Below are 27,320 nucleotides of genomic sequence, written 5' to 3'. Positions count from 1 at the left end.
ACACACTCGTCACTCGACGAGTTTCACGTCTTTACGACGGATACTTAAATGTGTGTTAGGTATTATTGTTGCAGTCTAAGCAGTCATTGTAGCAGCTAGATGAGCAAGAACCGAAAGGGTCTGTGCCATAAACCGTTATTTCTTCATGTCCAAAATGGTGGTCACGCTTACGAAGGTCACGTGAGTGAAAAGGGTCTATACCAGCAATCATTGTCAATGCTGGGAAAATACTTTATGAAGATACAAAAGCACAAGTTCTTTCTCCTGCTGGTGAAACAGATTTCTTTGAAATACCGGCAGGAGTTCTTCAAGGTGACACTTTAGCACCTCTCCTTTTCATTATTGCATTAGATTATGCCATGAGGATTGCGACATCTAATCCCCAAGAAATAGGCTTCACATTATCCCACAGTCGCAGTTCAAGATATCCTGCTACAATCATTACTGACACCGACTTTGCCGATGAGATCGCTTTAATTTCAGATACGCTAGAAAAACCACAGTTGTTACTGCACCAAGTAGAAATCGCTGCTGAAACAATTGGTCTACATGTCAATGAATTCAAGACAGAGTATATGGTATATAACCAGTCAAAAGAGGATATTACTACATCAAATGGCAAAATACTAAAGTGTGTCGCCGACTTCCAATATCTGGGATCTTGGATTGATAATACCGAGAAAGACATGGATATCAGAATAGCAAAAGCATGGTCTGCAGCAAAAAAAATGGAAAATGTGTGGTCAACAACCCTAAGCAGAAAATTAGAAACTAATTTCTTCAGAGCTGTTGTCGAAAGTGTGTTACTGTATGGTGCTGAAAGCTGGATGCTTACAAAATCATTAGAAAGAAGGCTTGATGGAGTCTACACAAGATTATTACAATTAGCTCTCAATGTTTCTTAGAAAGAGCACAAAACCAACAAAGAGCTTTATGGCAATCTTCCACAAGTGTTGGAAACATTAAGAATAAGAAGACTTAGGTTCATTGGTCATTGCTGGAGAAAAAAAAAAGATGAAATAATATGCAAACTTCTACTCTGGGAACCTACGCATGGAAAAAGAACCAGAGGACGTCCCTGTTTCACATACATAGACCAATTAATTGAAGATACTGGACTGGACATACAAAATTTGCCAGATGTAATGAACGACCAAGAAAAATGGAGGAAATTGACAAATGGTTGACCGAGTATTTCACTCGACAAATCATCGTCAGTCAAGTCCGAGTCAAGTCCGAGAACAAGACTCCAACCGCACCATTTGACGGTGGCTGTTGTTGCCTTTATGTGAAAGCATCTCTACTACTGTGTTGGACTAACGTTACTGCTCGACTGCCCCATTTTAGTTAATAGGCTACAGATAAAAAGCTTGTTCATCGGTCAGCAAGCCCCGCCCACTATCAACAGGGCAAATAACATGAGAGAGGGTTAACACTAGCTAGTTCATCGCTCAGCAAGCAAGCCCCGCTACCAACAGGGCAATGAACGTAGCGTGTCACTTCCTTCTCTGGGTGGAGTCTTGCCAAATGACGATTGAAGTTCGAGGTTGTCCCCGACGTCTCCTCGATAGTTCTTCTACATATGGAACACAGAGCAGTGCATTTTTTCCCACTGCACGAGAAGTCTGTATAAGCAAAGCGGACAATCCTAGGGGCTTCTCTCCAGGCGTTTTAGTGCCATTAACGTTAGTTTGTTCCTGAACATGACGTATGAACAGGTGAACATGCATGCTGTTGCATGAAATTAGGATAAAAATTAATGTAGATATAAATATCTTATGCCAAATTATTATGGCATGTTACAAAAAATAAAGAAAAAATCTGAGTCCTCGTCTCCAATTTGCGAGTCCAAATACAGTTAATGCACGAGTCGGAGTCCAAGTCCGCGTCATCAGTGCTCAAGTCCAAGTCAAGTCACGAGTCCTTAAAATTAGGGCACGAGTCAGACTCAAGTACTACAAGCCTGTTAGGAACACCTATAATACTCCTGCATGTTGATGCAATTATTCAATCAGCAAACCATATTGCAGATGCAAGTCAAAAGCTTCAGTTAATACAGTAGTCACATCAAATTTCAGAATGAGGGAAAAAAAATTGATCTCAGTGACTTTGACAATAATAATAATAATAATAATAATAATAATAATAATAATAAGTTAAATTTATATAGCGCCTTTCAAGAAACCCAAGGACGCTTTAAAATAGTAGACAAAGAAAGAAAAAATAAATAAATAAAAATATAATAAGAAAATAAATAAATAAATAAAAAAAAGTAAAAAGTCCACCAAGTAGGGGTCAGGATGTAATTCCCGTGGTGTAGCAGCTACAGTCCCACCAAAAGGCGCACGAAAACAAGTCCCACATCTCCAGCACCGCCGCCGCGACGCCGTCAACAACATCGCTCAGAACATCACACCATGGATCCACAAAGCGAGCAGAGAAGCTCCGCCACGCAAAGCACTGGTGTGTCCCAAACCGCCTGCACAGCCGCCGCGACACCACCAAGCAACATCGCTCGGAATATCACGCCAAGCGTTAAAGCGCAGAGCACTGGACAACCATGATGTAAAATGAGCAACGAGCTCACTGCAGTCCACAGCTGGGAGCACAGGCATCCCCACGGCGAACCAAGGCCTGGAGGGAACCGACGCCCAAAACTAGGTCCGGAGCTACACCACCACCGGTGGAGAAAACACTCAAACAAACATCAAACTACACAAACACACAGAAAAAAAAAATAGAAAAAGAAATAAAATAAAACAAAAAAGCTCCGGTGAGAAGCGGCAGCCAGAACGCGCAAAAAAAAAAAAAAAGTATGGTTAATGGGCTTTAACAATTAACAATATGGTTAATGGGCTTTTTTTTTAGTTTTTAAAAAATTTCCGACCTCGAGTTTACACATCGATATCGTCGTCACTGCCGAACCCAGTCTGGGCTTGAGGCGAACCATGTTTGCTTGATTTGGCCAGAATTGCAGCAGTAGGGTGGCCAGTTCCTTTCTGCACACTCACTGTGTAGCCTAACTGCATGTCTTTGAACTGTGGGGGAAGCCAGGGCACCCGGAGGAAACCCACGCAGACATGGGTAGAACATGCAGACTCCACACAGAAAGGCCCCAGTTAGCTGCTGGGCTCGAACCCAGAACCTTCTTGCTGTAAAGCGACAGTGCTAATCACTACACCACCATGCCACCCAGAGTTTATACATCATAGTGTGAAAACAAAAAGCATCCAGTGAGTGGCAGTTCTGCAGGTGGATGTGCTTGGTGATGAAAAAGATCAGGGGAGAATGACCAGACTGGTTTGACTCTAACGACCTTCATCAGTGCATGTTCATGTGAAAGGAGACGGAGTATAGCCTCAGGGCTTAAACATCCAAATGTGTCATTTCCCACAGAAAACGCTTCACTAACATTTGAAATAAGACTGTGTGCAATGCCCACTCTGTGTCAAACGCACTAAACCATCACTTGCATTTGTACATTTATCCTCATCTTCACCGAATGCCTCATCACAACGTTTTGCGCAGGCATATACGGCAGCTCCACTGAGTCAATGTGGTGTATATATTGTATATTTTATATATTGCATGCATGATTGGTTTTATTATACTTTTACCTACTTTTTAAAAATTCCTATGAAAAAGCCTTTATCTATCAATCAATTTACATTATGGTCCATAAGTATTTGGACAGCGATACAATTTTATTTATTTTTGTAAGTTATGACTCGGGGTGGCACGGTGGTGTAGTGGTTAGCGCTGTCGCCTCACAGCAAGAAGGTCCGGGTTCGAGCCCTGTGGCCGGCGAGGGCCTTTCTGTGCGGAGTTTGCATGTTCTCCCCGTGTCCGCGTGGGTTTCCTCCGGGTGCTCTGGTTTCCCCCACAGTCCAAAGACATGCAGGTTAGGTTAACTGGTGACTCTAAATTGAGCGTAGGTGTGAATGTGAGTGTGAATGGTTGTCTGTGTCTATGTGTCAGCCCTGTGATGACCTGGCGACTTGTCCAGGGTGTACCCCGCCTTTCGCCCGTAGTCGGCTGGGATAGGCTCCAGCTTGCCTGCGACCCTGTAGAACAGGATAAAGCGGCTAGAGATAATGAGATGAGAAGTTATGACTCTGTACACCACCACAATGGATTTGAAATCAAGCAGTCAAGATGTGACTGAAGTGTAGACTTTCTGCCTTCAGTTCTGTTCTATCTATCTATAAGCAGTAGATGTATGTTAAGCAGATCTACAGTACTGTGCAAAAGTCTTAGGCACATGTAAATAAATGTTGTTGACCAAAAATGGCTTAAAAATAATGAAAAGAACTGTTTCAACATTTAAAAAAAATACTATAAACAGCAGTAAGCCATAATAAATGAAACAAAGTCAATATTTGGTGTGAGACGACTCTTTGCTTTAAAAAAAAAATAGTAGTCTCAGGTACAATGAGTGCAGTTTTATAAGGAAATGAGCTGTAGGTTTTACTGAGCATCTTGCAGAACCAGCTACAGTTCTTCTGGACACTTTGACGGTCACACTTGCTTCTTAAATTTTGCACCAAAACCCAGTAGCCTTCATTATGTTTTCTTTTTTAATCTGAAAAGTGCTCTCTTATGTAATATGCTGCTCAGATACAAACTTTTTTTCTGTAACATTTAATTTTGTGCTGGAAAACGAACATTTGGAACTCTAAAATGTTTTTCTACTGACTAGGTTGAGAAATTCCCCCTGATCTGGAACATTTACATGCTCACTCTCTATCGGTGGGAAACTGGAGGTAAACATAAAAGTATGCATTGCCAAATCTGTGATCAGAAGCTTGTTTTTAACTTGCTTTATCGTCCTCTCATTGCTCATTTCTGTTTAAATGCTCAGTGATTCGTTTGTAAATCAGCTCATTGCGGCCCAATTTCTCCAAATTCAACTGGGTATCTGCCGACTTGGTAATGTCGAAGTCATAAATCAGAATCAAGTTTATTGCCAAGTACATTCTCAAATACAAGGAATTTGCTTTGGTGACTGGTGCTTGAACAGTTAAGATCGAAGAGTTTATCAAAAATTAAAAAAAAAGTAAAAAGTAGCTATGTACATAAAATAAGAAATGGAAGAATCTGAAATATACTTTCTTCTTCTTCTTTCGTCAATCTGCTTGTACCCTTGGGGGTGTCGGAGGAAGAAAGAGTCTTTTCTCTGTAGCCAAGTGGAGAGCCTGTTCCAAGGTGATGTTATGCTTTAACAAAGATTCTTGACACAGTTTGCCCAGGCCTTCCTTGGTCTGCCTTTGACTTTAAATCCAGAAATTCACATATTGTATGTGCGGTGGGTGGGTTGTTTGGATGACATTCACATGAGGTGGCCAAACCATTTAATTCTCTGCTCTTCTATATGATGAAGGACAGGTTTTGTTCCTACCATCTCCCTTATCTCAGAGTTTCGGATCTTATCAAGTCTGGTCTTATCGACTGATTTTCTAAGGCATCGCATCTCACAGGTTACAACTTTGCTCTCTAGGGGTTTGGTTAGGATCCATATTTGGCATTGATAAGGAGTGTGGGAATGAAAACAGAAGTTATTATCTTTGATTTTGTTGGGATGTTTGGGTGTTTCAGGAGTGGGGAGAGCTGATAGCGGATGTTGTTTGCTTTTCGCACCCTGGTCTCAATTTCCCTGTTCATCCTTCCATCTTCAGTGAAAGTACTTCCCAAATATTTAAACTCAGTTGTTTGTTTGTTTCAATTTTACCCCTCCTAAGTATAAATTTAACTTATCTGGCCTTCTGCAGACTTTCATTACCTCTGTTTTGCCAATACTTATCTTCATGCCAGCCTCTGAAATATACAAATTTGAAAAATGGACATATTTACAGGGTATATGCATGAGTTGATGAAGTCCAAGCTGTACAGTATGTCCAGAATGTGCAAAAACAGGTCACATGATGATGATGAAGCTGGAGAAGAGACATGATAAGTGTGTGTGAAAGGAAAAGAATACGTGTAGTGGGTTAAGTCGATAACCAAGCTGTACAGCGTGAGCCGGAATGTGCAATAAAGGTTCACAGAATGGAGATGTATAACAAGGCCTTGAAATGTGCAAATTTGCAGGTAAAAAAAAAAAAGTCATAAAATAGAAATATATAACGAAGTTTGCGGCACGGTGGTGTAGTGGTTAGCACTGTCGCCTCACAGCAAGAAGGTTCTGGGTTTGAGCACAGCAGCTGACGGGGGCCTTTCTGTGTGGAGTTTGCATGTTCTCCCCATGTCTGCGTGGGTTTTCTCCGGGTGCTCTGGTTTCCTCCCACAGTCCAAAGACATGCAGGTTAGGCTAATTGGTGGCTCTAAATTGTTCATAGGTGTGAATGATTGGGAGGAGAAAACCTCTATAATAATCCAGTAGAAGGCAATGGAAAACCACTACTGTAATGTTCCGTAGACGGTCTGATGGCTGAAGCCGTCAGAGTGGCCACATCACTGTAATGATATGCCAAAATGGATGGATAAAGTTTGTATGAAAAAAAGGGTGCCTTCTTAAGACTTTTGCACGGTACTGTACATGTACAATATGTTGGGAATTTATGTAATGTCAACTGAGTACTTACATTATTACTGATGTCATATATGACAAATGATGCCATGCATTTTGCAGCTAAATGAGACAACATCCTGTCCTGGCAGTTCATCAGACACACCTATGGCAAAAATAAAATAAAATCATTAAGAGAGCCTTAAAACTGTACAACCAAACATGTATGCTCTTGGATCTAGGTTTCTCAAATCAAATTTTAACTGAAACCTATACAAGGAAATGGGAACTGGTGAAAAAGAGGAGGACGCGCTGTGGAAGCTCACACTCACAAGGTCAGCTGTCAGATCACAGGCTCCAAAGAGTCTCTTCATGGCATCATCATAGAACACGCCGACATCTCGTGGCAAACTTTTTGAAGACAGCTTGGAGATGATTTTTCCAGTGAGTGTCAGGAACATGCCAGTCATCTCCATGTCTTCACTTGTCATGCTGTGGGGAGACTGTGATACAGTATAATGGTTTATGGCTGATGAAATCTGACTTGCGAGTTCCTCAGCACTCATAGCAGGAACGAGTCCAGACTGTAAATCTGCGAATACAGCCTGCAAGTCTGAATGCTGTGCATCCATGTGTACAGTAAACTGTGGTGGGTTTCCCAAAAGCCTCTTAACGCTAAGAGCATCTTAACTAAGAAAGAGAGAGAGTGTGTTCATTATGCTGCTCGCTCGACCATTTAACGATGATCTTTGTGCTGCGATGCTTTTGGGGAAACTCAGGCCTGATCACCAGCAAAGCACACAAAACAGATTGGATGAAGTGGCACTGGGAGCTATTTAATCCATAACGATCTCACTGGAAAAACACTTCTTGTTCTCTACGATTTAAACTAACGGAATATTATTATAACATGAAACTTTATGAGCTTCACGACAGTTTTACAAACATGAAAAAATAATGCTCTTTGCTCACAAGCCCAACTCAAGCGAATAAACAAAGGACTAAATCGCCGCGTTGGAGTTAATCCGAATGAAAAGTCCTCTTGAGTTTTTAAACGTATTAAGTGAGATTTAAAAATAAATAAATAAATCCTGCACGTTGTTCTTCCCTACTGTCAAGCATGAGCAATGAAAACAGTCGCAGTTGATGACGTCAGCGATGGTGCCGGAAGTAAGTTCCCCTCCCGTAAGTAAGTAAGTAACCCGACTTGTATTCATTATTTAATTGTTTAACTTTGCTACATGAATCTGTGTGGCGTCACACACACACACACAAAAAAAACGTTTTAAAAACACATTTCATTCCCCTCTAAAATGTTTAAGTGTAAGGTAGACTTGTTTTTGTGGACGATTTAGTCACGCCGGTCGCAAATAGACGACGCTTTTTGCAGCAGTTTGCCACACTTGACGGCTCACTTCTTCGTTCCTGATTGGCTACATGCTCCTTATCCGAAGTGCACGGCTAATTGGCTAGCTGCATTTTGTTCCAAGTATGAAGCTTTGAGTAGTTTTTATATTGTTTTCTTTTCAGCGGTTGCTCTCACAACGCACCAGATACAGTTAAGTATGAGCACAACTTTCATTTCTAAAGTTTTTTCAAAAATGATTTACAGTACAGCTGTGGAAATGAGTTACCATCTCCTGAATAGGAGCTAATTTAGCTAACTAGCCTGATAGGTTTGCATTATTGTTCGGTGAGAGATCATTGGGCTAGCTAGCTCACCTCTGTATAATGACAGCGGACGGCTCGGTCGTGTATTCCAGTTAGATTTATATTTATAAAGCGCTATTTTGTCTAATTGGAGCTAGCACTGGCTAACACAGCGGCTCCTGGTTCATAACACCAACTGGCTAGCGGCGCTTGCTAACTTGGCTTGTTTCGATGTTTGTCTATTCTAGTCGTGAATCTTGGCTAGCTGTTGTGCAATAAAACTGTTTTGGTTTTTTTTAACGTGAGTAAAATCATTTTGCTTCGTGGTACAATGACATTTCTGTTTATTTAAGAAGAGATACACTTTGACACATGATGAGAAAAACGTCCTAAATGACCAACGATATTCGGATACATCTAAATGGCACTATCTCAGAGACACAGGGGGGAAATAGAGTAAAAATAACCCTGCTGTATAATGAGGTTATGGCTAAAAGGACAGTTGGAGCATCGCTAATGGTCTCGATTTTCATGATTTCATTCGATAAGTAAGAACGGGTTTATTGTAGAATCATATCAAGGCAAGACCCAAGACACCAGCACTGTCATTCGGTCATAATAATGTCACTTATTTACGTACAAAGGTGTTAAACTGTGGAATATTCAACGGTTAACTTTGCTGTTAGTCAGTCAGGTTAATTAAATCCTCGTCCCGAGGTAGCGAAACCTGAGTCAGTACTCCAATATGGAGTTCATTTCTGTCCTTTAGTCTTCATGTAATGTAAGGGTTGTTTTACAATCAGGGTGCAAAGTTAGTGTCACAGGGGTCCAAAATTCAAATTGATTCAACTGGTTCTTGTACCGGTTTTTAGTGAAGGACAAGTTAAAGAACAGATTTCAGGTCATTTTTTTTGACGTGTGTATGGTAGTTTTGTGTAATCTGCTATAAGATGGGAGAAACAAATGAAGTGATTCTCGGAGAGGACTTTTTTTTTTTTTTTGACAATTCAGAATCCACTACTTCCATAGTGCTTTTAAATATAAGGCTGTAAGCTTTGTGTTCGTTGTCTCTAATATTTATGTCCCAATATCTTGACCACATTTTAGGATGAAAATAATCATTTTAGATATCTTATCTCTAGCCGCTTTATCCTGTTCTACAGGGTCGCAGGCAAGCTGGAGCCTATCCCAGCTGACTACGGGCGAAAGGTGGGGTACACCCTGGACAAGTCGCCAGGTCATCACAGGGCTGACACATAGACACAGACAACCATTCACATTCACACCTACGGTCAATTTAGAGTCACCAGTTAGCCTAACCTGCATGTCTTTGGACTGTGGGGGAAACCGGAGCACCCGGAGGAAACCCACGCGGACACGGGGAGAACATGCAAACTCCACACAGAAAGGCCCTCGCCGGCCACGGGGCTCGAACCCGGACCTTCTTGCTGTGAGGCGACAGCGCTAACCACTACACCACCGTGCCGCCCATTTTAGATATGTTATTTTATATTGAAAAATTAGCTGTCTCGGAGAGGGCTTTTTTTTTTTTGACACAATTACATACTAATTTGATCAAAATAGTCTGAAAACTTACTGGCATTCAACATTAAAACTTAACTATGTTTCCAATGATATGGAACTAAATATGTGTTTTATGGTATAAAGAATGATTTAAGTGCATCCCTTTTGGAGCTACCTGTGGTCAAAAAAGCACTTTTTCTAAATGACACGAGTAATTTTGCTAAATATGACACACATTGCCATACATTCACCAAAAATTTTTTTTGCATGGTAAATAGAGCTATCACAGGGCTACAATAAACAACCAAGTCGCTTATTATTTAGTCAAGCCTTTTGATATTGAAGATAATAAGTGTTAAATGTGATTTTTAGCTTGCGTACCCTGATTGTAAAACAACCCATGAGTAACGGCTAATAGTTCATATTAGCGCATCTCGTACAGCAGATCATTGCTATTTAGTGACCTGAATGACGTTTAGTGTTTTTGACTATAGAACACTAACAAAACAGAAGCAGGGCGAAGACCGCTGGTTGAAGTTAAAGCTAAATAAACCTCCTAATAAGGTGTAGTTTTTGGCATTAAATCGAATTATTTACTCTTGAATGTTTTCGGTGGCGCCAAGCCAAACAGTGCCACCAGTGACTGTAAGAAAATTCACAGAAATTGTATAAAGAAGTGAGGCTGGGGCTGATTTCTTTCAAGCGCAGACTGTAGATTCATGCCCCATATCAGCGGATGATTTACTCTACCATCTTTCTGTTCTTTAAAACGCCTTTTGGAGGAGAAACTAAAAGTAGACAAACTAGGCACATGTTGTCCAACTGAAGTAGGACAGAAGAACAACAACTTTATTCATCACATGCTTGTGAAATTCCTTTCTGCGTTTAACACGGTGGTGTAAGTGGTTAGCACGGTTGCCTCACAGCAAGAAGGTTCTGGGTTTGAACCCAGCGGCCGGCGAGGGCCTTTCTGTGTGGAGTTTGCATGTTCTTCCCGTGTTTGCGTGGGTTTCCTCCGGGTGCTCCGGTTTCCCCCACAATTCAAAGACATGCGGTTAGGTTAATATGGGACGGCCTTGGGCTGGGGTGCCTTTGAGCTAGGCACCTAACTCCCAATTGCTCCCTGGGTGCTGTTAGCATGGCTGCCCACTGCTCTGGGTATGTGTGCATGTGTGTGTTCACTGCTTCAGATGGGTTAAATGCAGAGAGGAAATTTCACAAGTGTGTGATGAATAAAGTTGTGCTTTCTTTCCCATCTGAACGCACACGTGAGCAATGAGCACACCCACATACCCAGAGCAGTGGGCAGCCATGCTAACAGCGCCCAGGGAGCAAGATGTCCGAACCATACATTTGGTGTTTTGTTTGTTTTTGTTTAATCGAAGGAGTTAGTGTTTGGAGAAAGCACAGCATGAACAAACCAGAGCTGTTCAACTTGTACAACTTCAAATTTGTAAAGGTACAGTTACATCAAATCTTTGCCTCCTAAGGTCTGGTAACAACGTTTACATGTTTATCTATTACTGATTTATGGCTATAAATAAGACGGTGTTTTGTTTGTTCCAAGTTGTGTTTTGCACCGAAGAGTCAAGTTAACACTTTATCACATGTTATGCAGGCAGATTTTAATTGTACTCAAGCCTGCTCCTCTTAAAAGTTTGACCAATTCTCCCCAATTATTATACCCTCGCTCTGTGGGGGGTGGGTGTATACTGGTTTACGTCTGTCCGAAACGCCCTTTCTCACAGCAACTACAAACCACAGCTGCTTGATATTTAGTACTGAGCTTCAGCTTGGGGTTCTATACCATTTTCAGGTCTGTCCCACATCGACTTCCTGTTTGCCAACTGAGTGTATTTGCGAAACATATAGGGCAGATTTTGACGTTATTTCAAGAAGCAAAATGTTATTTCAAAATGAGTTTACCAGGGGGGTGGCACGGTGGTGTCGTGGTTAGCGCTGTCGCCTCACAGCAAGAAGGTCTGGGTTCGAGCCCCGTGGCCGGCGAGGGCCTTTCTGTGTGGAGTTTGCATGTTCTCTCCGTGTCCGCGTAGGTTTCCGCCAGGTGCTCCGGTTTCCCCCACAGTCCAAAGACACGCAGGTTAGGTTAACTGGTGACTCTAAATTGACCGTAGGTGTGAATGTGAGTGTGAATGGTTGTCTGTGTCTATGTGTCAGCCCTGTGATGACCTGGCGACTTGTCCAGGGTGTACCCCGCCTTTCGCCCGTAGTCAGCTGGGATAGGCTCCAGCTTGCCTGCGACCCTGTAGAACAGGATAAAGCGGCTACAGATAATGAGATGAGTTTACCAGGATGCTGTTTGAAATCCCTGGGGAGAGACACTACTCTTTACTTACTAGTTTCAGGGTTAATTATTTGTTGAAGTCAACATTCATAATAACTGTCCTGTTCCTCCAATGGCTTGCATTCTGATATAAGCGAGAGCGGGGGGTATACGTAAGTGAGCAGTAGCTCACAGTTGATCTTATTTTTGCTTGTACCTGCCTGTGAGGTTTTCTAACAAACCTAGTTGTGTCCGTTTCCCAAAAATGTAAACAAATTAGTCATCCATCCACCCTGCCTCTGACCAGGATAAAAGAGGAAATGAAGATGAATCAATGAAAGGAGAGTTACATGAACCACCTGAAACATTCCCATGTTAATGAACATGACCTGTCTTCATCCCTCAAGCTTTGTATCTGACCGCCTGTATTAAAGCAAAAACAGCCCACTTGTACAACAGTTTATCACCAGGAACTTCTGTGCTTCTCATATTAAAGTCAAGATCCCTTAAACGCAATATCAGGACAGCTGTTGAGCAAAGTAACAGTGTGTCGTGTTCCTTTTTTTTTTTTAATGTTTGATCTTGTGCTTTTGCTCACAGGTTTGTGACGTTTCTGCACCGAGGAGTTTGATGCCGGTTGGGCTGGACTGAAAAATGCACCCAAAACACAAAGGGCCTTCCAGAACTGCTGTACATTAATCAAGGGTAAAGGTTTCATTTAAACCAACAGGCAACATTCCTTGAACACTCTCAGATGATTTTAGTGTGGCCTTGAAGTTTAAAAATTATTATTATTCATTGGTGTTGGGTGAGTCATTTGAGTAATGTACAAAGTGTGCGTAGTCAGGCGGGGACAAATCATAAATCCATTAGCTGACCCATGGGACAAACAAATGCTCTAATGTGCTGTCCATTCCCATGCTTTGGTTGACAGGATACCTAACTGCTTAAGCTAAAAATAGCATACCTGATGGTGCATTAATACAGGCACAAACGAGTATATAAAACTCCGCTGTAGTCATTATCCTTTTCTACGAAAGTTTCTAATGAAGCACGTTGTGTTTACATCCCCCACCAAAAAGTCAGCAAGTCTTGGCTAATGCCTGGTTATGACATTTTGTGTTCTGTCCTCATATCACACGCAAAAGATATTATTTAAATCGAGCTAGTGTCATTTTTTTTTTCTTTGTTTAATGCTGTTTGCCATTTATTATTTGTGACTGTGGTGTTTTGCCTGAGGAAATTATTCAATATTTCATTAGATGCATTATGAATCTGTCTAGCTGCCTGGTTGCTTAATCTGCACAGGTGTATTTGTATACCTCTCTATCTTTCTGCCTGCCTTTGCATTTGTCTGTATGTGTGTGTATATATAGGGTGCGATTTGTCAAAAAAACAGAAGGGGGGATGTTTTTTTTTTATCATGAAACGTCACAAAATTAAGGTAACAATAGGCTAACAGCTCAATAACATCCGATGATCTCAAATGAATAACACTAAATGAAAACGAACACGAAACCAGAGATAGTAAATTCATCTTCCTATCTCTCTGACTAAATACACGAACACTAACACAACAAAGTTCGCATTGCTTGTCATGTTGCTGTGATGTTTCTCTCCCTCCGGATTAAATGGACAGTGACTCGAAAATCACTAAAATACATGAATACTAAATGAACAGTTTGCTCTGATGGCGCAGTTCACATTGTGCGCAGCTTTCCGATTTAAACTGTTTTTTTTCTCATCCTTATACTTCCTGTTTCATGGACTGTAACGGATTTGCTTATTTAGTAATTTTAATACAGAATTTACTTTGAAATTATAATCAGACACTCCAACGCCCTCCCTAAAAAAAAAAAAAAAATCGGCCGTGAAAAAGGCAGCATCCGCCAAAAGGCGTGCTGTTTGCATCCCTGCATAGAACGCAAAGATATTGTTATTATCTACAATGTATCTATTTGCTGGGGACGTTCGTGAACATCAAAGCTGCTACTTCGGGTCATTTTGAAAGTGAGTGCAATGTAGACCATAGAAAACTGTGTCACAACATGCCTGTCATGTCAACTTTTTTTTTTGGTTTGTTTGTTTTATTGACGGGGTTGTCCCCGAGGATTTTTTTTCAGCAGAGATAAAAACCAGAGGGGGGGGATGATCCCCACTATCCCCCCCAGCAAATCGCTCCCTGTGTGTGTGTGTGTGTGTATATATATATATATATATATATATATATATATATATATATATATATATATATATATAAAATCTGCCAGACTGCATGATTTATAAAGACAGGTAGATACAGAGATGATCTTTCTATCTGTCATGTGCTGTTTTATATTGACATTCAGTGCTGTCTCTTGACGTGCTCCTGTATCTCAAGTCCTGTGTCTGTGTGCAGGGACGCAGGAGTGGCTGCGCAATGTGACAGGATGCTGAACCATCACTTCAGAAGGAACCCGGACCTGCAGGAGGAGCTGCAGATCCAGGCGGCGGTGGCAGCCGGCGATGTCTACACCGTACGCAAGATGCTGGAGCAAGGCTACTCTCCCAAGATCAGGGACGCCAACGGCTGGACACTACTGCATTTTTCCGCCGCCAAAGGCAAGGAGCGCTGCGTCCGTGTCTTCCTCGAGCATGGAGGTAGGCGGCCTGGATGGTTTCTTTTTGAGAGCGCAGACACTGTTGTTCTAGAAACCAGTTCAGTCAAATTACTGAAGTTATTTTCAGTAGGAGTCAAAATTACAGTGATGTATTGGGATTGTTATGGTTGTAGGACTTTAGGCCAGAAGCTAGATGGTGCTATAAAACTGGGAAGGAAGTGATGAGGGAAATACCTACTTGACACAAGTGTCAGGATGTGGACCACTCCTTCTTTTTTTTTTTTTTAAAGAGTGGGGGTGTATTCTAGTCTCAAGTTTACATAGCTTTAGTGCTTTTTAACCACTTCTAAAATATTCTAGCATGTGCATGGTAACAGGAAATAATGTGATAGTCCTGAACTTTTGTTTTCCACCAAATTATCATCAGTTGTTCGAGGCAGAACAACAACTTCATGAGAAATAAGGTCACAAACACGATTTTTCAGTCTTTTTAAAAAGTTTTACTATATCATTATACAATTACATACCATAAATTAGCCAGACCATCACTGTGAGGTCGGATATTTTTCAAACTAATATTTAGTCTTGCCATTTGATTGCTAATTTTAAGTTATTTAAGACAACACTAAGTTATTTATTAGTGCTGTCAAAAATGTCGCGTTATCGCGTTAACTTAACTCAATTTTAATGGCGATAATTTTTTTATCGCGAGATTAACGCTCCGTGACATGATGTAGGTTTTTCATAAGCTTTTGAAACTGCCAGGAACTTGGAACAGAGACTTTGCTTAGAAAAATGATAGCAGCTAGACTGTAATCCCACGCCCCGCACAGCCAGAGTCCTCTGCCCTCCCCCCAAAGAACCAGCGCGGGCAGGGCGCGCTAGCCCCGCGCCTCGGGACGAAGAGCCACGGTGCTCGGCTTAGGTTTCGTTTTCCCATCGGCGGCTCCAGCCCGACTTTGCAGTGGCTGTGACAAGACGTGTTATGCTCTGCAATAAAAAAAAAAAACATTGGTACAAAGCAAGCCCATTCACTTTATGCTGATAAGAGAATTACAATAGTTTTTCATGTGACAAAAATGTGCGATTAAATTGCGTTTAATCGCGAGTTAACTATGACAGTCGCGACATTAATCGCGATTAAATATTTTAATCGCTTGACAGCACTATTATTTATATATTTTATAATCAAGTCTGCAAACGTGAAAAAACTTGTATGGTACGATTACACTAACAGACTTTATATCAAAAGACATATTAAGTATTAATTGCATTGACGTGCTTGAACCATATGTCCTTAAGGGAACGTGTTGTACCTACTTTTAAACAATTTCTAACATCTCTTGAAGCTTGAAGGATTGAGAGTCCCACTGCTGCACTTTATTAAGTTTCTGTGTCTGTGTGTGTTTTTAAAAAAAAAACGCAGCGGACCCAACAGTAAAGGACTTCATTGGCGGTTTCACGGCGCTGCACTACGCAGCCATGCACGGACGCGCACGCATCGCTCGCCTTATGCTGGAATCAGAGCATCGTGGCGACATCATCAATGCCAAGAGCAACGACGGCTGGACGCCACTGCACGTGGCTGCACACTACGGGCGCGACTCATTTGTGCGCCTGCTCTTGGAGTTCCACGCCGATGTAGACCCACTGAGCGACAAGGGCACTACGCCACTGCAGCTGGCTATCATCCGAGAGCGCTCGAGCTGTGTGCGGCTGCTACTCGACCATCACGCCAACATCGATGTGCAGAACGGCTTTCTGCTGCGCTACGCCGTCATCAAGGGCAACCACGCGTACTGTCGCATGTTCCTACAGCGGGGGGCAGACACCAACCTTGGGCGCGTGGAGGACGGTCAGACACCTCTTCACCTCTCGGCTCTGCGTGACGACGTGCTTTGTGCACAGCTTCTCTACGCCTACGGAGCTGACACAAACACGCGCAACTATGAGGGCCAGACGCCGGCCGCCGTTTCAGCCAGCATGTCCCGTGCCAGTCGTCCCTGCCTCGACTTCCTGCAGGAGGTTACACGTATGTAAAGCATTATGAGGTTTTCTTTCTTTTAGGGTGTCCTTAAATGAGAATTGCCATGGCCAAATACTCCAGAGTGGCACAACACCGATCAAAAGATCAGTTTTTTTTGTTTTTGTCGTCCCCCCCACCAGGACAAAAATAAAATCTCTTTCTCCAAATGATTAGTGGCTGCTAACAGCTTACAGCATTTGATTGTTATAAAAAGCATCACATTGATGAATGTGGCTTTATTATAGAACATTTTAAAAAAAAAAAACCTCTCTGTGCTGTATTGTGGTTTCCACGAATGCCAGTAAGGTTTCTGAACCTGAGCCCAAAGTGATGATTAGCCAGTCAGTATTTCTGTCAGGTTCTCCTACATATCGCGGTCATGCTATACCTCAAACTTCTGAAAACATTTTAATATCCTTGTTTACGTGACACAATTATTTCTGGCCTAAATTTATTTGTGGAGTCATCTGGATGTTCTAGAACCACATTTCATGAAAATATCAGTTTTCAATATCGTCCTCAGTTCCATCAGTTTTGCCAAGTCCAATATTGTGATAATGAGTAACAGACTATGGATCTTGCAGCTGTACACGAGAAGAGGGTCCTCATGGACTCGGTACAGTCCATGCAAAATCCCTAAATTGTTGTTTTTATTCAGATAATATGAGAATATTGGGCATTTAGAAGGACACAAGCACATCGAGCATGAAGTTTATTCGAACAGTGTATGAACTGTGATTTTCTTTTTCTACAGATGAATTGGGATGTTCTAAAATGTTGATAGAGGGGTGTAATTACTTATGCCTCATGAGTTTTTAATATTGACCTCGCCCGCTACAGAGTAAGCGGGCGAGGTATTGTTTTCGGTGGGGTTTGGTTTTTTAATTAATTATATTACGGGAAAACGGCTGGACCAACCTTCATGAAACTTTCAGGATAGATGGGCATTGGTCTCAAATAGAACCTCCAACATTTGGGGGGTCATCTGGTCAAGGTCAAGGTTTTTGTTGCTACTGCTTCATATAGCGGCGGTAGCCACTATATCATCGTGCTGCAAGAGTGTAATAATTGCGCAGTACGGTGTGTTCTGATTGGCTGAGAGCAGCAGAGAATCAGAATCAGAACCATGTTTCTTGGCCAGTATGTTCCCACACAAGGTCAAAATCAAGGTCGCCAAAAAGGTCAAAATCGTTTTTCTCAATATCTTCCTTCATATTCATCATAAGTGCTACCGGGCGAGGTTTGTTTTGCCTGGCAACACTTCTTTGAATCGTAACAACATTAATATAATAATCTAGTATAGTAAGTATAATCTATATTAATCAGGCCAGATTCATGTCTTTTAGTTTTATATTAACGCTGAAACATGGATATCGTAGTTCGTTTCTTTAAAGGAATAGAATAAGAAAGTGAAAACACTGTTGGTGTGTAAGTAGAACAGAGGCCAGGACCAGTGGTCTCAGCATGGCCGAAGTGAGCCCCGTTGCCCGTGCGAACAATCCAGCGTGTGAGAAAAGTGAGCCGTATCCCCTGAAGCACTAATGATCTAGTAGACAACAATAGCCACATTCCTGCGCTCTGCTTCAACTTTGATATCACCATATCAAAGCTGGCCGTCTCAGCCCCACATGCACTGCGGGGTCTATTCAAGCCCAACCGTCAGTCAGATTGTGTTTCAGCCCGGTTATCGATTAGAAAAAGCACCTTTTATTGAGGCCTGACAGGCAGGTGTTTTTGAATGGATTGTGTACTGATGATTTTTATTTTTTTCCCCCCCTCCTGCAAGTGACGGTATACAGCATCTGTAGGTGGTCCTGCCCACACTTTTTTTTTCTAGTGGTTTTCCTAGCTGCCTCTGTGTCACATTGCGGGGGCAGGAGGAGCTCCGCTATTAGAACAGATAAAGTGCGTGGACTGGATTCCTGGAACTCGTTGTTTGACTTCCTTCACATCTTTAAGACAACAGATAGAGGGGGAGAACAGAGCCAATGGTCTTGAAACCTCAGATCTTTTTGGACAAGAACCAGAGGCTGAAAGGGGCAACTTGCGGCCTTCAAGTCTTAAGCACAGGCATGTGCCGGAGTTCAATTTTAATAATAATAGTAGTAGTAATATTTATATAAAAAATTTGTCATGCTCCCAAGTAAATGTATTTATAAAGCTGTGTTTATGACCAGAAACGCACAAAATCTCAGGAAATATCTCATCAGAGGTGCTGACTTTGTACGATGCCTTGCAGCATAGAACCGAGTAAAACCACACAAAGTTAAATGACTAATCACTTCAGTCTCAAAATGTTGACGACACAGGCAGCACTCAAGCTTCTGCAGTTTTATGTGCTTCAAACTTTGAAAGAATCGAGCAGATCAAAGGATCTAAACACAGAGTGCTGTTGTCAATGTTTAAGTGACTTTTCCATTACCGCTCTGTGGTTTTTTTTTTTTTCTTCTTTTTTTAATTGTTTCTCTGTTACAGCAATAATGTATATGTCTTATCACATACTGCAGATCCGTTTACAGTGGCGTTTGAAAGTTTGTGAATCCTTTTAGAATTTTCTGCATAAATATGACCTAAAACATCAGATTTTCACACAAGTCCTAAAGGTAGATAAAGTACCTAAAAAAATCAATGAGACAAAAATGTACTTGGTCACTTATTTACTAACGAAAAGGATCGAAATCTCGAATGGAAATTCTAAATCGTTCAATAAACTTTCAAGCACCACTGTACATGCCACATGCATACTTGAGGATTTTGATTTGGGCCAGAACGTTCCTTTAACATTACACTAGTGCATCTCAAGCAATTAGAATATCATGAAAGAGTTCAATATTTTCCATCAGTTATTTAAGAAGGTGAAAGTTTAATTTATGCTTGACTCAATACACGTAAACTAAAATGTTTTTAAGCATTTTTCTATTTTTTGATAATTATGACCTACAGTTTTAAAAAAAATTAATCACGAGATATGAGAATTTCATTTTGAGTTTGAGTAAAACAGTATAAATACTGTGTATCTCTTGATCTAGTTCAGTCCATGTGACCACAATCACAGGGAAGACTGCTGACTCAACAGTTGTCCCGAAGATGATCAACACCCTCCAAAATGAGGGTGAGCCACAGAAGGTCATTGCTGAAAAGGCTGGCTGGAAAAGGTGCACAAGCAACAGGGATGACTGCAGCCTTGAGAGGATTGTCAGGAAAAGTTGATTCAAGATCTTGGGAGAGCTTCAGAAGGAGTGGACTGAGGCTGGTGTCAGCGCATCAAGAGCCACCACACACAGACGTCTTCAGGAAAGGGGCTACGTCTGTCACATTCCTAATATCAAGCCACTCCTGAACCAGAGACGTTGTCAGAATTATCTTACCTGGGCTAGGGAGAGAAAGAACTGGACTGTTGTTCAGTGGTTCAAAGTCCTCTTTTCAGAAGGAAGTAAATTTTGGAAATCACGGTCCTAGAGTCTGGAGGAAGAGTGGAGAGGCACAGAATCCAAGGTGTTTGAAATCCAGTGTGAAGTTTCCGCAGTCTGTGATGATTTGGGGTGCTATGTCATCTGCTGGTGTTGGTCCACTGTGTTTTATCAAGTCCGAGGTCAGTGCAGCCATCTACCAGGAGATTTTAGAGCACTTCATGCTTCTATCTGCTTACAAGCTTTATGGAGGTGCTGATTTCCTTTTCCAGCAGGACTTGGCAGCTGCCCACAGTGCCAAAACTACTACCAAATGGTTTGCTGACCATGATATTACTGTGCTTGATTGGCCAGCCAAGTCACCTGACCTGAAGCCCGTAAAGAATCTATGGGCTATATCATGAGGAAGATGAGAAACACCCGACCCAAAAATACAAATGAGCTGAAGGCTGCTATCAAAACAACCTGGGCTTCAATAACACCTCAGCAGTGCCACACTGCATTGATGCAGTAATTTGTGGTAAAGGAGCTCCAACTAAGTATTGAGTGTATAAATGAACCAACTTTTCCAGAAGTTGGACATTTTATGTATTGTAAATCCTTTTTTTTTTTTTTTTTAAATCTTAGGAAATTTCTAATAATTTGAGATTCTGGATTTCTGATTCTCATGAGCTAGAACCCATAATCATCAAAAGTAAAACAAAAAAAGGCTTGAAGTATTTCACTTTGTGTCATGAATATGGAATATATGAAAGTTTACCTTTTTGAATAAAATTACTAAAAAAAAAAAACCTTTCATGATGTGCTAATTGTTTGAGATGCACTAGTGTATGGCACTACTTATCACAGCAAATGGTGAACTACATTAATATAGTATAAATTGGTGTCACCTCACAGTTCCAGGGTCCCAGGTTCAATCCTGAGTTTGAGTAACTGTCTGTGCAGAGTTTAGCATGTTTTTCCCGTGTCTGTGTGCGTTTCTTCTGGGTTCTCCGGTTTTCTCCCACGTCCCAAAAAACATGTATGTAGGTGGAATAGCTGTGCTAAACTGAGCTTAGACTTGACTCAGTGGTGCTATGCAGTGGACTAGCGTACTGTTCAGGATGTATTCGGGCCTCACGTATAATGTTCCAGTGACCTTGACCAGGAAAATGTGATCACTGAGTATGTATGTATGTATGTATGAATGTTAACTGACTAATGAGCAACTGCATTACTTAATGTTTATCTGACGATGACTTGCAAAAAGTCCCCATCGAGAACAAAAACACTTGGTGTTGTATGAAAATAATAAACATGGTTGGTGTGATGTTGCCCAGTAAGAAGTGAAGCTACCCTGAAATTGCTTATTTTCCATTAATCGCACGTCATGAACAATTAGTTTTTCTTAAAAAATCTCAATTTTTGGTTACAAGTTTACATACACGTACATGAATGCTATCATGGACATGAATGTCATGGTACTATTGGGCTTTCGGTGACCACCTTACAGCTGTTCTTTTTCTGTTGTAGAATGGTTGTACAATCTAGTTAATGTATTTAATGGGGGTGGCACGGTGGTGTAGTGGTTAGCACTGTCGCCTCACAGCAAGAAGGTCCGGGTTCGAGCCCCGTGGCCAGCGAGGGCCTTTCTGTGCGGAGTTTGCATGTTCTCCCTGTGTCCGCGTGGGTTTCCTCCGGGTGCTCCGGTTTCCCCCACAGTCCAAAGACATGCAGGTTAGGTTAACTGGTGACTCTAAATTGACCGTAGGTGTGAATGGTTGTCTGTGTCTATGTGTCAGCCCTGTGATGACCTGGCGACTTGTCCAGGGTGTACCCCGCCTTTCGCCCGTAGTCAGCTGGGATAGGCTCCAGCTTGCCTGCGACCCTGTAGAACAGGATAAATCGGCTAGAGATGATGAGATGAGAGATTTAATGGGGCGGCAAGAATCTGGTGCAAGTTTCAGTTTATTTTGGGTTCTCTGAAATCGGTGCAGGGTCAAAAATATTCCTGCAATACACCTAATATTTAGTTAAATGTCTCTTGGCATGTTTCACCTTGACCAAATGCTTTTGGTAGCAATCAACAAGCTTCTGACAGAATTCTGGTTGGATGTTTCGCTATTTTTCTTGATGGAATTAGCAGAGTTCAATTATTTGTGTATTTTCTCACATGGACCAGACTTAAGTGCAGTCCTCATATTTTTGATGGGGTTGAGGTCAGGACTTGTTTTGATGTTAGACTGTTTTATTCATTCCACCATCAGCTTTGATGTTTGTGGGGGGTCATTGTCCTGTTGGAATGCCCAATTGTGTCTACATTTCAGCTGTCTAGCTGATGGTTGGAGGTTATGCTGAAGGAATTCTGAGGTCCTTCATTATTTCATCCACTTTGTGCAATGCACCAGTTCCACTGGCAGCAAACGAGCCAACGAGCATGATGCTACTCCCACTCTGCTTAATAAGACTTGGTAGTGTTCTCTGTACCTCTTGTTTGGCCACAACGACCACTCAGTCTTTGTCTCATCTCACCATAAACCTTTCTTCCAGAAGGATTTTTCTTCATCCATGCGACCAACCGCAAACTTTTGTTGAGCTTGACTGTGTTGATTTTGGAGCGTGGATTTCTTTCCTGGATGGTAGCCTCTCTCACTGCAATGTAAAACTGTAATGTAAAACTTGCTTCACTGTAGACAGTGTTCCAGCAGCTTCCAGTTCATGGCAGGCCTGTGCCCCAGTGGTTCCTGGGTTGTTCCTGACCATCCAAACCAATTTCCTCTCAGCTGAGGGTGAAGGTTTGGGTGACGGTTCCCAATAACTTATTTTAACTTGCTTGCATACTGTTGTTGTTGTTACCTGCAGTTGTTCAGAAATGGCTCCAAGAAATATTTCCAAGTTGTGTAAATCTACCATCCTCTTTCCCAGATTTTCTCAGATCTGCACTGAGCTCCTTGGACTTTTCCAATATTGAGCTAATTGAAAGCTCAGTATTGCCATTCATGTTCCTGTATGTAAATTTTTCTTTTGATGGCAACTGAAGTTACGTTTAATGTTGTGGAACATCCAGGAAACAAGTCCTGTTTTCACTTGGGTTATAATGGCTGCAAAAAGTCATTCCATTACTGGGGTTTTTCTCTCCATTTGAATTTACGAAGATAAAAAATGCAACTTGTCATGTTCTTGAGAAATGTATGTGGCCCATTCTATAATTGTAGGTACATTTCAGGTGTTGACTCTCTGTTAGTCATCGTCAACTCTGTTATTGTTAAACTGGGCAATCCATTAACAGAATTGATGATGAGTTGACATTTTCCACCATTTTGTGTCTTAACTCCACATGCTAACCAAAAACTAGCTACCACATGGCATGTATTAAAAACAGAATTTTGTGGATTTTAATCTTTTTTTTTTTTTTTTAATGATTCACTCCAATAACAGATTTGATGAATAATTAATCTACTGTTGGTGTATCCTCAACATTTTGTTCAAATTAATGAGAGAAGAAACATAACCTACCTACCTCATTGCCTTTCTGAAGTTTCCCGCCAGAGGAAGTGACATCTCTCGGTGCATGTGTCATGTGTATTAAGTCTTTGTGGATTTTATGCGGATTTATAATAGAGTTTTTAATTGCTAAAATTTCACATAATACAAAAAAAAGACTTTTTGTGCAGTTGATTTTATAACAGATTGTTGGACTGAATCACTTCATGTTTATTCAAGTTGAATGTATGAATCAGTAGTCGAAGACAGCCGATAACGGGGGCATTTAGTTAATGTTTTATGGATAAATTGGGTCTAAAATGTACATCAAGCATTACTATTGGTGAAAGTTTGTCATAATTTGCATTATTGTTCAGAACTGATTCGGTAAAGATTTCTTTTGTGGAAAATAACAAAAGGTTTATCTCAGAGACGCGAAATGTACCCCGAATTCTAGAATGACCCGTATATACGGGAAGCGAAGTATAAACCAGGAATTATGCAAAAATCTTTGACCATCTGAATCCTGGATTGATGTCTGACATATTTTGAATTATATTTTATTTCTTTATCCTCAACTTTTGTTTGAAGTATGAGCAAATAGTGTAATACTGACCCTACCAAATCTTTTCTCTTTCTCCAGGCCAACCCAGGACATTGCAGGACCTGTGTCGGATAAAAATTCGTCAGTGCATAGGCCTTCAAAGCTTAAAGTTCCTGGAGGACTTGCCTATTGCTAAGGTGATGAAGGACTACTTAAAACACAAGTTTGACAATGTCTGACAGAGGCCTGGAACTCTCCAGGCATCAGCACAGGAACAGATTCTCTAGCAAAGACTATGCAACCTCTCATTTTCCTTTCTGTTCTCAACCTCAAGCAGCGGGTTGTTTTCTACAACCATGCGTGATGTTTTTCTGTAATTTAATCTGGAAATATAGCCAAGCTATTTGTCATGGACACTGATCCCCAGCTTGTGTTCATCGTTTGACTATTGAGCCACAAAAGGAAAAAAAAAATCGACAGATTTTATTTTAACGAAGTTCAGTCCAAGTATTAGGTTGGAATTAAGGGTGGGTATCAAAAGCTGATATTATTATGAGCTTGTATCAACCCAACATCATGACTTTGTGTGCTATTAAATATAATTAAATTATTTGAATATGGAATTTTTTTTTTTTTAATTCAAGCTTTTATAGTAAATAGATTCTCAAAACAATCTCCACAATACTAATTTACTGATGCATATTTCATTCACCTATTCACTTTTCTGTGAGCAGCAAAACATTAAAGGTATAACTATTTCAGATTTTTGAAGGATACACGTGTACTTATAAGTCATCAAACCCCTAGTTTCAATTGTATAATAGATCAAGAAACAATCCCTTTTACTAACTTACTGACCTTTTTTTTAAGATGATGTGTGGGATTTGATCTTTTCATACAAAATCAAGTGAATTGTGCACCTTCCACTCATTAACAATTCAGCACGGTTTGAAGGTGCACGGAGTTAATAGTGACATTAAACACAAACAATTTGACTTGTGAAACAAGCATTAAAACTGTGATTTGAACTTTTTCTTCAGTTTTCCCACTTGAAGTCTTGGTTTCCTCATGTGCTACTCATTAACAAGGACTACACTATGTATATAATTGTGTCATATGTACAGCAGATATTTTTCTAGAATTATTTAAGCTATGAACTCTTGTATCATAAAGTGTTAAGGATTTTTGTTGAACAGTTGTGTGGCGCCTTTTTTTTTTTAAGTCTTAATTTTTTATTTTTTTTTTAGAATTGAAACACATTTGACAAACTAATTGGGAGCAATTAGTGAAATTGTGGAAATCTAATTAAACATTTCCCTCTATCAGATTTATTGAATGAGAGGTTTTTGGAAGTTGGCACATGGTTTAAAAAATGTTCTATGCTCACTGTACAAGGCCCATAGCATTTAGTCATGCCTTGACGTGGGTGGAATCTCGGGTTGCTCAACAACGTGTATTTTTCTCTGGTGTGTCAGTTGTTATTAAATTAATTTGACTTTTTTTGTAAAATACACCAGTATAATCTAGTAAGGTAATTATTCTGTTCGTTTCTTACAGCTTTAGTCAGAAAAGTATGCGTAGTTCCACCTGTAATGAAGCAACCACGTGCCTATAACTGGTTATACAATATTTAAGTTATTTCACGAAATCGAGTCATACTGTACATGAGCTGATAGTTGGCTATAAGCCATGTACGATGAGATTGAGTGGAATAACTGTTTTATTCTCTCCACATTCACTGGATTTTGAGAAATGGAGCATTTTTTTTTTTTTTGCAAATTCGATAAATAAAAACTTTTATACAAAACGTTCGACAATCATTTCCACTTAGAATGTGAACAAACTGGCGAAATGACAGTAGCAATTTGTGAAAAATGCTATAATAATTCTTGAAAAATAAAGATGTTCTTACCATCAAATACTTTAATTTCATATTTTGTTGGGTTTTTTTTTTGGGGGGGGTGTTCTGTTTTCAAGTGGAGTTTTTATTTCATCCTCGGTTGGTTCAGCAACGTGCTCTGCCATTTTGTTTTTCTCTACTCACAGTATATGAGCTGATAGTCTAGTAGTAAAGTAGCTGATTGCTCATAGTAGTATAGTGTGTGATTGCTCATATCCAGTGAATGTGGACATAATAATTTCCAATATTTATATTGCAGACAGGTCAAAGTGTGTTAGTTCTATTCCCAAAGCAGTCTGGCCATCCCTTTGGAAGGCAGTCCTTAATAAATCTCCTTATTGATGACACATTTTGAAGGAGCATTGTACGTGGAAGTTCCTTCAAATCCAAAAGGTGATACGATTTGTAAATCAGGATAAAAGGTTGGGTAAAGGATGTGGGAATTTTAAAAGGAAGTGTATATGGCTGGATGATGTTTTTTATTTAGCTACGTACTAATAAAATGACAGTTTATTTGTTGGAATAGAAGTTATTGTATTCTTTCAATGTTGCAGGGCTGAACTGAAATTTCCTCACTTAAGTACAGTGAGCTGTTCTCTGAATCCAGGAATAAAGAAGAAATGCTTTCGATTGGACTTTATCTGTATATTCAGGTTTTTACAGTTTCAATAAAGTCCGATTTCATTTTTTTACAATTCAGCATTTTCTCTATTTTATTTTGTGTGTGTGTGTGTATTTGGTTTTGAAGCACTGTTTTCAGAAAGCACTTATTCCAGATTCAGATCGTCTCAGTGTCTTCCACGCTGTTCACCACAACAACTACTGAATGTACATAAACTGCTGTTTGCCTTGCCCAAACTGAATTGTGTGAATAAATGATTATCATGTCCTTGTTTATTTTTAAGCATTAGTATCCATGTTCTGGTTGTTCATTTGCTTACATTTTTGACTGCTGAGAGTTTAATAAAGATCTGCTCAATATGTGGAGGTTTTTTTTTTTCCTCCCCCCCACTATGTGGTAAGGTTTCACAATATCATTTGTTATTGATATTGGACTTACCCTTCTGCAATATCAGTATTGTTATAAATTGTAAATGAGTCCTTTTAAGCAGCTCGAGATGAATAAATGTTTGGATAAAACATGATACACAGAAGGTACACTCACATTACTGTCTTGAGAGTTCACACAGAAGTCATAGTGCAAAAATCAAGAACATAGAGTGAGGGTCAGTCCTGTTGGGGGAAACGCCTTGTTCATGAGAGCGAGATCAGTGGGGACTGGCCGGACTGTTTTGAGCACACAGCAAGGCTACAGTAACTCAAATTACCACACTTTGCAAATGTCATGACCAGGAGAGCATCTCAGAACCCACAACACACCAAACCCTGTCAGCCAAGAACAACAATCTGAGATG

General features: G+C 40.6%; 2 protein-coding genes across 4 annotated transcripts in view; one reads left to right on the top strand and one right to left on the bottom strand.

Moving 5' to 3' along the window:
- The window catches only part of lins1 (lines homolog 1), a 30,995-nt gene extending 23,307 nt beyond the window's left edge, over window positions 1-7,688 (bottom strand). Inside the window, exons 1-2 of the mRNA XM_060941095.1 lie at window positions 6,838-7,688; window positions 6,582-6,671 (exon numbers count right to left, since the gene is read on the bottom strand). Coding sequence (XP_060797078.1) covers window positions 6,582-6,671; window positions 6,838-7,137 — 390 coding nt within the window. The 5' untranslated portion in view covers window positions 7,138-7,688. The remainder of the gene's footprint in view (window positions 1-6,581; window positions 6,672-6,837) is intronic.
- On the top strand, window positions 7,671-26,886 carry asb7 (ankyrin repeat and SOCS box containing 7). 3 transcript variants are annotated; one of them, XM_060941097.1, is made up of 5 exons: window positions 7,671-7,698; window positions 12,564-12,668; window positions 14,362-14,603; window positions 15,990-16,595; window positions 24,105-26,886. In XM_060941097.1, the coding sequence occupies exons 3-5, from the start codon at window positions 14,393-14,395 to the stop codon at window positions 24,242-24,244; spliced, it is 957 nt and encodes a 318-aa protein (XP_060797080.1). In that variant the 5' UTR covers window positions 7,671-7,698; window positions 12,564-12,668; window positions 14,362-14,392; the 3' UTR covers window positions 24,245-26,886. The 3 variants fall into 3 exon arrangements, with proteins under 3 accessions (XP_060797080.1, XP_060797079.1, XP_060797081.1); XM_060941096.1 differs by lacking the exon at window positions 7,671-7,698 and adding an exon at window positions 7,753-8,063; XM_060941098.1 differs by lacking the exon at window positions 7,671-7,698 and adding an exon at window positions 11,116-11,138.
- Window positions 26,887-27,320: the final 434 nt, after the last annotated feature.

This window comes from Neoarius graeffei, chromosome 15, assembly GCF_027579695.1.
Source record: "Neoarius graeffei isolate fNeoGra1 chromosome 15, fNeoGra1.pri, whole genome shotgun sequence".
Lineage (NCBI taxonomy): Eukaryota > Metazoa > Chordata > Actinopteri > Siluriformes > Ariidae > Neoarius > Neoarius graeffei.
The sequence above is the reverse complement of the archived record's forward strand: the minus strand, read 5'-3'. Positions and strand labels throughout refer to the sequence as shown.

Excerpts from the sequence above, each read along its gene's own strand:
- asb7 (XM_060941097.1), top strand. The coding sequence starts at position 14,393 with ATGCTGAACCATCACTTCAGAAGGAACCCGGACCTGCAGGAGGAGCTG. Across the intron at positions 14,604-15,989 it reads TGTCTTCCTCGAGCATGGAG|CGGACCCAACAGTAAAGGAC; the intron begins GTAGGCGGCCTG and ends AAAAAAACGCAG. Across the intron at positions 16,596-24,104 it reads CTTCCTGCAGGAGGTTACAC|GCCAACCCAGGACATTGCAG; the intron begins GTATGTAAAGCA and ends CTCTTTCTCCAG.